Below are 10,990 nucleotides of genomic sequence, written 5' to 3' on the forward strand. Positions count from 1 at the left end.
CTAGCAACTATTACTTGTGCTGGGATCGCACCATTCAGCCTACGAGGCTGAAGAATTGTCCGCCACTATTCAGCCTGGTCACTCAGCGACACTCTCACTACTAATACTCTACTACTGTACTCTCTGTAGCAGTTAGAGATTCGGAACGTTTTCAATGTTCATTCCCATTCCCAATGGCACTCATGTGAGTCATGTCACGGTGCACAAACACCACCTGTCTAACGTTATGCTGCACACAAGCTGCAAGCCGCAAGGTCTCTCTGCTCACAAACTCACAAAGCAAACGCTGAAGCAGCCATATGCACCATTCCGGGCACTTCATTTTGGAGCCCAGCTGCATGCTAGCCGCCCAGGGCATGCGATTACTTGTACATGATTGTAGTAGTATGACATTGTTGTACAGTGAATGAGCACTCAGACCGCTACATGAACCATGTGAACAATTATGTACACGTAAGGACTAGGTACTACGAGTATGACTGTACAATGTCATGTACATGTACATGACATTGTACACTATGCAGAACTGAGCAATGATCAGGTGAAATACTCACTGCTCTTCAATGACAATAGGGTAAACACGGCCGCTATTATCCTTGCTACCGACCCGTATCGCTATTACCGTATTAGGCATATGCAGCACTGACATTGACATTGAACATTACTGCATGATGAGCAGTTCATACTGGTTTGAAGTGGTTTCAGAGATCACCTGCGCGCGTTCAAAGACTGCCGGGATACCAGTACAATGTACCTGTAGGATCGGAGTACTACTAGTAGTAGTATGTCATGATCTGATTGTGTCCAGTTCCTTGCTCTAGCCACACTTTTTTTTGAATTTCGGCCAGTCGGCTAAGTACTATCATTCATCTTTGGGGTTAGATAAGGGGAAGTAGCCATGTAGGGGCGTGTGCCGAAATCCACACATTTCAATCAAACACCACCTGATTCGGAATATGCCCGAGAAACACAATGATTTACTGTCAAAGTGTCATTACATGTAGTACGCTTTACATGTGAGATTGTGTGTACTAGTAGTTGTAGTTTCGAACCTTCCGACTCTCCTCCCACATTGTAGCCCGAGGGATTGACAGATGCATGATGGTGCGCATGCCATAGGCGAGGGTGGTTAAATCTCTCCACTTTTCATTGGATCCGCAATCCATTCACCGCGTCACCATCACCCATTCACTGCAGACATTCCGAATACTAGTACTTAGTACATGATACCAGGGAGTAGTACAATACCCCCTGCATCATACGATTATGTAATAATTATTATTATTTGAAGTATACTTGCTCTTCTCCACTTCAGATGGGTGCCTGCCTGGGCGGTAACTGAATGCCTGCCATCTCAACCTTGTTCTAATCTAAATGACTTTTGACAGGCAATGACGTCCATGCAAGACTCAACAGTTACTGCACTGGCACAGCTGACGTAACCAGGCTGTCATACCCTCTCCTCTACTAATAATTCTGGCATTCTATGCAAGCTGTCTAGTAGTGACAGTATTTCACTGTGACTTGGTCCAAATAGCCGCTATCAGTATTCATAGAAACACAGCCCACAGTGCACGCAGTGCGGTCTTCCAAATACATTTCAGCCGCTAGGCAATCCGAGCCTGTGCAATCTGGCTGGGACAGTTTAGCAGCTGCTGGTCATTATCACCATTGAGTACCGTGTGAGTACCCTGCCAATTGGCCAGCGAAATACTTGCTATGCTACTGAATTGATCTTGAATTTGCACACCCATTCGTCACACATGTCAATGTCAACCAGTGCTATTTGGCCCAAGGACATCAGCACGTTCCGTGTGACATCATGTAAATGTGTTCAAGAATGCTGGGCAGTCGGACATACTTACCCTACAAGGCTACATCATCACAGCAGGACAATACCGGTAGTAGCAATAATGAAGACAAAGTAACTTCAGTACAGATACTAATAATAACATTACGGGCCACCTACGCGGTAACTTGAAACCCTCGCCTCTGGCCTCTGCTGGGCTCTGGCATGGGAGTTGGTTTTTGAAGTACATGATGTGTTTACTACTGCCCTCCTCCCCCCCCCCCCCCCCCCGCCTGAACCCTAGGCTATAGCCTATGCCTATGGCACAGCACAGCAACAAGGTTTGTTTACTACTGCCCTCCTTCCCCCCCCCCCCCTCCCCTTGAACCCTAGGCTATAGCCTATTATAGCCTATACTATAGCCTATGCAGGCTATGGCACAGCACAGCAGCAAGGTTTGTGTAACTGGAACATACATTGTATGCCCTGTGCGCATCTACGCAACACATCACTTACCACTACATGTACATACAATCATGTACTACACCAACCCACCCTTATTATCATGATTAATAACACCAATCATGGTAGTAGTAGTAGTAGTATTTATTTTATTTACCATCGGATGCCTCAACAGTGATACACACAACTCTTAAGAGGGCCGATAACGGGATAAGTGGAAAGGAAAGGAAAAGAAAAGAAAAAATAGAAAAAATTGGAATTCAGACATCAAGCAGTACAGTAATCAAACACCAAGTCAACTTCAATCTTAGTACAAGAACTATCAAGATCATCGAGAAACTCAACAGATTCCAAAAAGAAGGTCAAAATACTTCTTAAACGCCACTGGGTCTTTAAAAAGATCCCTGAGTTGGTTTGCAAATGTAGAGGTACGGTGGTGTCTGCGCCACTCGGCAGGTAGTGTATTAAAGAAAATTGCGGCACGATTAGAAAAAGAATTTACTCCATCAGTTGTCCGGTGCTTAGATATGGCAATGGAAGCATTAGAGTGGCTTCTAGTTCTAAGGCTTGTTGTGATCGGTGGAAATAATTCCGTTAGGGTAGGAAGTGAGATGATGACATGATTTCTATGAATAAACTGGGCAAAGTTGAGAATCATATAGTGTTCAAATGGATAAATCGCCAATGTGGTCAATAATGGCGTGATGTCGTCCTGTGACTTAGCACCACAGGCAGCTCGTACAGCACGGCGGAACACAGTAGAGAGCCTTTGGCGGTCCTTAGCGGACAGCTTCGTTACAAAACACGAACAACAGTACAAAAGATCAGGTAGAATGACTGATACAATAAATGGTGGCCTACATTGTCTGTCCAGTGTAGACCATGGTAGACTGTAGAAGGAAATGACTGCTACAATTCGTTGTGTCTAACGTTATGACTGTCATGCTAGTAGCACAATCATAATGCCGACAGTGGGACCATGTTGTGATGTTCTCTCATAACAGCCACCTTCACTTCCTTTCCCCAGGAGACTCCCTTTGATAGGCATCCATTTGCCTCTGGAGAATTCTTGAAAATATAATATCAATATCAACGTTGATACTTTGAAGTAATAGCAATTACATGTACATGTATTACTTACAGGACTGTTTTTTTATAGCCATGTTGTTATGGCCAATCCCTCTGAGCTCACCTGATTAGATCTAACTTCTAAGTTAAGAAGGTCCAAACACCTACATGTACATGTAGATCTACCATGTACATGTAGCTGTCAGAAGACTGTCTCAACCTGCGGACAGAACTGTTTCGTCCTCTGTGCGCTCATCAGCGCAGCTCGGAGAAAAACGAGGCCAACCCTGGTAGCTAGAAGCAATAAATTAATTCCATCGATTTCCAATGATCCAATGATTGGGCACTTGCATGACTGTACATGTACATGTACAGTCATGCAAGTGCAGGTGCTACTAGTACTATTAGTGCACCATGCAATGAAGTCAACTATGCTTGTCACTATACTGGCAATTAAATTTCCAAGCCAAGCCAAGCAACTAATCAAGTCTCAGGCCATCATCAAACCTGCATTTTTTTATTTTTTTTTTACAAGATATTAAACCACAAACGCCGGCAAAAACGCACAGAGATGCACATAGGAAAGTGCATCATGACATCTTTATTCCAATGAAGTCAAAAGATATTGGACACTCAAGTACTTTCGTCACATCTTGCTGTTCAGTTTCAAGGACATGGGCAAATCCTGAATTCCACCGCCACCAGCCCTGTTAGAGTGCCTGCGATGCAGTGCACAGTAGTTGCAAGTGGAAAAGGCCATCTCCCACTTGAAGAGATTATCCGTCACTCACTCTGATTCTTCTCTGGACGTTTGACTCTGGACTCTTTTTCTTTGCATTGTATACACCCTACACACAACTACATGATTGTGGTTCTGATATCTGAGACATACTGTCACAAGTAGTCATCATTAATATTATATTCGCTGCCTTGTCATTGACTGCGGCATTTGTGCTGGTTTGGATTTGCGAATTCAAAATACAGTATACACAAACAAACAATGCCAGGACATGTGGGTTGGTGTGGTACTGAAGAATGCTGGGAATTCAACTTCAAGTCAGTGTGGTGGAGGATCCTTGGTGGCATTGGTGTGCTACTCAGGCCATGGATAGTTTGTGGTGGAGGATTTAGATGAGTTCTTGCACACTGAGCAAGTAAGCTTTGATTACAAATATATTCTATGGATGATGTCATTGTCACCCTAACAATGATATCATTCATGGGCGCAAAGTAAACCAAGGCAACTAGGTGATGATACATGTACGAGATACATGTACATGATTGCACTGCAGAGGCTCCGCTTCATGTAACACTGTAGTGGCCCCTTCGTTTTCTCTGCAAACCCGCTAGAAATACCAGAATTTTTTAACGCCAAACACCATAGCAACCACTGCCCTGGATAACCCCTGTGCCACTGCCTGCCTCCATTGGCCTTGTTTTCTCTGCAAGTAAAGAGTGGTTTGCAAGTTTTTCTCTCTCTTCGTAGGTGACTTTGACGTGTCTTTTCCTTTTGTGATTCAGTTTCCCTTAGCGTAGCTTTCACGACGATGGACCCTTCGGATTTTATTTCGTTGTTGGCTCACCCTGAGGTGCGTTTGGCTTTACAAGCTGCATCCGCCCCCACCGGCGGGATACAAAATGGTCCCTCCGCCCCAACCAGCGGAATACAAGTCGGTCCCTCCGCCCCTACCAGCGGAATACAAAATGGTCCATCCGCCTCTGCCAGCGGCATACAAAATGGTCCACCCGCTCACTCCGGCGGTATACAAACAGGTCCTTCCGCCACTGCCGGCGGCTCACAAATTGGCACACAGCAGACACCACCTCCGAGACCCTCAGGGCTTGAGTCACACAGGGTTGCCACTGAGAGCCCCCGGGCCTCAGATGACGAATCTGTAGGTTACAGTGGCCATGCACGGTTTGCTAGGGACAAATCCCCAGGTTTGAACGTCCTTGTTTCCGACAATGAGTTCGGCCACGGTCGTTCCCGTTCTCGATCGCCATTTTCCCATCAAAAATACCGTCGGGGACTGGAAAAGGCCAGGCCGCGAGCAGGCAGTCCGCGCATGCGCCCTCAACGGGACTTCCGCATAAGGCCCCGCTCGCAGAGCTTGGGGTATCGTGACCGATCCCCCACGGCTTCACCGGAACCCCATAATAGGGCTCCCTCTGTACGAGGGCATGGAACCGGGACTGGGGATCGATCTCAACGGCGACGTCGTCGTTCGTCGAGTGAGTCCGGGTCGGGACCCGGCGATGTCGTCCACTCCCGGGCCTTGACCGGGGGAGCTAGGCGGAGAGTTTCCATCTCTCCTCGTCGTCGACGCTCCCGGTCCTCATCCACGGACTCCGGATCTAGTAGTCGGTCATGCTCCTCGTGCGAGGATTTCTCCTCTAGTGGGACGGACTCCTCACCTGACCGTGACCATGGAGACGAGGTATTTGACCCGTCGCGCTTAGGGGCAAAGGACTCTTGGCACCCACCAGCGCATATTGCGGCATTCCTCCGGGCTAACGCCCGGCGGTCTCTCACCTCCAAGCAGAAGGCAGAATTGAAAAAACTCTGCCCATTTCCGGAGGTGGAGGAGGCTCAGTGTCCTCGCCTAGATAATTTTGTCCGCGACCTCCCGTCGCTGGGCTTTGGCCGGAAGACCGATAAAGCCATGGCGGCAGTGCAAACTAGGGTATGTGCCGCGTTTGCGCCCGTTTCGGCGGCTTGGGCCGCAGTGGATGCTGGGCGACCAACCAAGGAGATCACGCAGCTCCTGCAGGTCGCAGTGTCTTTGGTGGGTGATGCCGCTAATAGCATCTCGGTCATGCGGCGGCAAAGACTGACGGGGCAGCTCCCCAACAAGTGCCCGTCCAGCCTCCTCCGGGAAATGGCCCCGTCTGGGAACTTGTTGTTCGGCGAGGATTTTACCAGACAATACAAGAAGCGGACTCAAGAAATTGACGCTTTTCGCCGCTCGTCAGGCTCGTCCAAGCCGAAGCCGGCATACAAGGATAGTCGGCCTTCCAACTTCAGAGGCCATAATTATTACCCAGCAAGTGCTGGTGGGCGTCGTGGGGGCCACCGCTCATTTCCCCGCCATGACAACCATAGGCGAGAGGGTCATTTTTCCGCCACTGCCAGTTCAAAAAACGGGCGTGGAGGCAATCGGCCCTTTCGGGGGCGCGGTCAGGGTCATTGATGACCCTGCCGGTGGATGGTTCGCGTTCCCAGCTCAACGTACATCTTCGCGGCCATCCAAGTCCACCCCACAACGAGCTGGCGCGCGCTCCGCTCGTGCCCCCGCTCCCCCAAATTCCGGTCGCTGGGCGTTTGAGGCATTTTGTGCAAGCCTGGTCGGCAATCACGTCCGACCCGTGGGTCTTGGATGCGGTGCGGGGCCTGAAGCTGGATCTCGTGGCCGATCCCGCACAAAGCACGGAGCCCAGGGAATTATCTCTGGAGGAGGACAGAGCGCTCGCTGTGCGGCTCGAAGTGGACGAATTGATGCTGAAAGGGGCCGTCACTCGAGTGCAGGAGTGTCCTCATCAATTCGTCAGCCAGATTTTCACCATTCCAAAGAAGGATTCCGGCAAGGAACGTCCCGTGGTGAATTTGAAAGCGCTGAACGGGTTCGTGCGCTACGAGCACTTCAAGATGGAAGGATTGAAGCTGCTGCCCGATCTCCTTCAGCCCGACGACTGGCTGGTGAAATTGGACCTGAAGGATGCTTACTTCGTGGTGCCAATCCACCACGATTTCAGGAGACTGCTCCGATTTCGGTGGTCAGGTCAGCTGTTCCAATTTCAGTGCTTGCCTTTCGGCCTGAGCAGCGCGCCAAGGGTGTTCACCAAGCTCATGAAGGTTCCGATGGCGATTCTGCGCAGCCAAGGTGTGCGCCTGATTATCTATCTGGACGACCTGCTGATTATGGCATCGTCGGCGGCGGAAGCACTGGAGCACTTGCGCCGGGCAATTCAGTTGTTACATCAACTGGGATTTCTCATCAACTTCAAGAAGTCGGTGTTGACTCCTGCCCAGAACATCTCATTCTTGGGCTTCGAAGTGGACTCTCGTGCCATGGAGATGCGGGTGCCTCCGGAGAAGATCCGGAAGCTTCGCCAGGAGTGCACCAAGCTTCTGCTGCAGCCACGGGTGACTGTTCGCACGTTAGCCTGTCTGTTGGGGCGCTTGACATCCCTTTCTCCGGGTCTGCTAACAGCGCCGCTCCGTTACCGGCATCTGCAGGAGCTCAAGATCCTAGCTCTTCGCGAGTCCCAGTCTTACGAGGCGACCGTCCAGTGGACACCCGACGCCAGGCTGGATTTACAGTGGTGGAAAGAGCGACTGTCCGACTGGAACGGGAAGTCATTGGTTCGCCCACCCTGCAATCTGGTGGTGTTCTCGGATGCGTCCCTCGATGGCTGGGGAGCAGTGTGCAGGGATCAACAGGTGGGCGGCCGGTGGACTCGGGCAGAGCGTTCCATGCACATCAATGCCCTCGAGTTGACAGCGGCGTTTCTGGCACTTCAGGCCTTCCACCGGGTGGCGTTGGACCGTCCGCTTCATGTTCGCCTGTTTGTGGACAATACCACTTGCCAGGCTTACCTCAACAAGATGGGCGGCACACATGCCCCGCACTTGTCCCAGCTGGCCTGCCAGGTGTGGGAGTGGTGTCTGGAACGTGGCATCACAGTTCAAGCCGAGTACATACCGTCGGCGGAGAACCCGGCCGATGCCCCGTCCCGTCAGGGGGTCGATTCGAGCGACTGGATGCTCGATCCAGTAGTGTTCCGGGGCCTTTGCCAACACTTCCAGGTGCAGCCGGCGATCGACCTGTTTGCGTCACGGACCAATGCCCAGTTGGACAGCTTTGTGTCCTGGGGGCCTCAACCCGGAGCACTGGATGTGGATGCTCTTGCCATATCATGGGCCGATCAATGCCTGTATGCGTTTCCACCCTTTGCTCTCTTGCCGAGGGTTCTGCACAAAGTGCGCCAGTCCCCGGGGTGCAGAGTGTTGCTGGTGGCACCAGTGTGGGATGCGCAGCCATGGTATCCGCTCCTGCTCCATCTTCTGGTAGCATGTCCAGTTCTATTACCGGGCCATCCAGCGCTCCTCACCTCACCGCTGGATCAACCTCATCCCATGGTGCTGGGCGGTCATCTCCAACTAGCCGGCTGGCTCATCTCTCCCGATCCTATGCGGCGGCAGGCCTTTCATCAGGCACTATTGCCCTCATCCTGGGATCATGGCGGGACTCCACCAACTCGGCCTATTCGTCAGCATGGACAGCTTGGCACAGTTGGTGTTCTGAACGGCGGATTGATTCCTTTCAGCCGCCTGTGTCACAAGTATTGCAGTTTCTAACTGATATGTTTGCCGTGGGCCGAAGTTACCGCACGTTGAATGTGTATCGCTCTGCCCTGTCCTCCACTTTGCCAGGCTTAGATGGTGCGCCAGTTGGCCAACATCCCCTGGTGGTTAGGCTTATGCGTGGCGTCTTCCAACAGCGTCCTCCACAACCCCGGTATTCCCATACTTGGAAAGTTTCCGATGTCTTGGGTTGGATGGGTGGTCTGGGTGACAATTCTACCCTCTCTCTACGCCTGCTTTCAATAAAGCTGGCTCTGCTCATGGCGCTGACTGGCGCCAAGCGCTCTTCTGATTTGCATCGTTTGGATTTCCATTCCCATGTTACTGAGGGTGATGGGTCTCTCCGTGTGACGTATGCCTCCATGCCTAAGCAGCGTCGGCCTGGTTGCCGAGGGGATGCGTCCCTTCCCACCGTGGTGTGGCCTGTCTTCGACAGCACGCCACACTTGTGCGTATCAAGCTGCTTCCAGGAGTATGTCAGGCGCACAGCTCCTCACCGTCAGACTGCTCATCCGCAGATTTTCCTCAGCCTGCGGCAGCCTTTCAAGCCGGTGACATCGTCCTCTATAGCCAGGTGGATAAAGGATGGTATGACTGCGGCCGGAGTGGACACAGCGATATTCTCAGCCCATTCGTTGCGTGGGGCTGCTACATCGGCCGCGCATGCCGGTGGGGTATCCTTAGCGGATATCTTGCACCAAGCCGATTGGTCATCAGCATCTACCTTTCGGCGTTTCTATCTGTTGCCAGTGGACGCGAGCCCTGCACGGACAGCGGCAGATCAGTTCACGGCCACGGTTCTTCGACGGACTTAGCTATGTCCGGTTCCTGGACTATGAGTTGGATTTGCAAATACTAACTCGCAAGTACTCACGTTGTACATGTAATTCTGGACTCTTATCTAGTCTTGTTCTAGTGCATGACGACATGATGGGTTGTCAACCCATTTTTCCTCTCTTTTGGCTTCTCTTGCCTGTACTCCCATTCGGTCTATTTCGGATGGTATTCTGACCTTGGACACTACATGTATAGTGGTTTTTCTAGCCAGGTACTTATTCCTGTTTTCCACTGGTCTTGGCCTGCGGTGATGTAATGTTTGTCACCATTTCGCTTCACGTTGCTTGTGGGCGGTTTGTTACTGCGACAAATAGCTACAGTGTTACATGAAGCGGAGCCTCTGCAGTGCAATTGTGGATTATACAAGAAACCATAGGTTTTGATGTATAATCCTAATTGCATAAGGAGGTGAAGCGAAATGTAACACTGTAGTCCCTCCCGGCCCATCCCCACTGGGGCGTGCTCAGGATTTACAGAGCAGTTCAAACAAGGCCAATGGAGGCAGGCAGTGGCACAGGGGTTATCCAGGGCAGTGGTTGCTATGGTGTTTGGCGTTAAAAAATTCTGGTATTTCTAGCGGGTTTGCAGAGAAAACGAAGGGGCCACTACAGTGTTACATTTCGCTTCACCTCCTTATGCAATTAGGATTATACATCAAAACCTATGGTTTCTTGTATAATCCACAATTATGATTGTGTTGTATGGAGTTTTTGTCGAAGTAATTAACTAATTACTTAGTTCCCTATCACAGAATAGACTGGGCCATGGGCACACCCAGGGACTGCCAGGGCTTGACACAATGCTGAGGGTAAGCTCCGGGCAGCTACTATACATGTACAATGCATTTATCATGCTACTACTGGTACAAGTACAAGTAGTACCAGTATACCATGGTATACTGCTGTTACTCTAGCTCTTTGACGTCTCATCCTTGGCTTGGAGCTCAGAATAAGTCTAGACCTATCTACTCTGCGCAGCTGTAATACCAGCACTAGTCACTGCATGACTACAATCTATAATGCATGGCCTGATGCCAGTGTAAAAGTCACGTGATATTTTCCTAGCTCATTCCCAAGTAGGCAACCCACTAGTAATCAGGCAGATATATGGAGATAGAGAGCTAGCTGGCACGTTCTTTTACTGGCACTTACGAGTTATGAAGATCTACGCTTTGTTCTTCTCTTCCTACTGCATCATATGGTGGCTTTTCCGGTAGTGGAAGGGTGGCTCGTCTTCACCACTGACTGACTCTGTGACTGAGTGACTGTCCGATGCTTTGACTTTGAGCACCCTGTGATTTTAGCTGGCACGGCGGGTGTAGTCCTAGTAGCATAAGTACGCCACACTTAGGCCTGGTGGGTATTCGGTATTACAGATCTACCATAATTACCGGTATGCTCAATGCAGATTGCCTCTTCTGCATGAATCTGGTAATGCATCAGCATTGCTGATATCCAATGTCACGTACA

At 50.4% G+C, this 10,990-nt stretch overlaps 1 protein-coding gene across 1 annotated transcript; it reads left to right on the top strand.

The window, feature by feature from the left end:
• Positions 1-6,509: 6,509 nt before the first annotated feature.
• LOC135813344 (uncharacterized) lies at positions 6,510-8,678 on the top strand. The gene has a single exon (XM_065326444.1). It carries the CDS (start codon positions 6,510-6,512, stop codon positions 8,676-8,678), a length of 2,169 nt encoding a protein of 722 aa, XP_065182516.1.
• Positions 8,679-10,990: the final 2,312 nt, after the last annotated feature.

This window comes from Sycon ciliatum, chromosome 4 (assembly GCF_964019385.1).
Source record: "Sycon ciliatum chromosome 4, ocSycCili1.1, whole genome shotgun sequence".
NCBI classification, from domain to species: Eukaryota; Metazoa; Porifera; class Calcarea; order Leucosolenida; family Sycettidae; genus Sycon; species Sycon ciliatum.

Coding starts and splice junctions, on each gene's coding strand:
- LOC135813344 (XM_065326444.1), top strand. CDS start 6,510: ATGACCCTGCCGGTGGATGGTTCGCGTTCCCAGCTCAACGTACATCTT.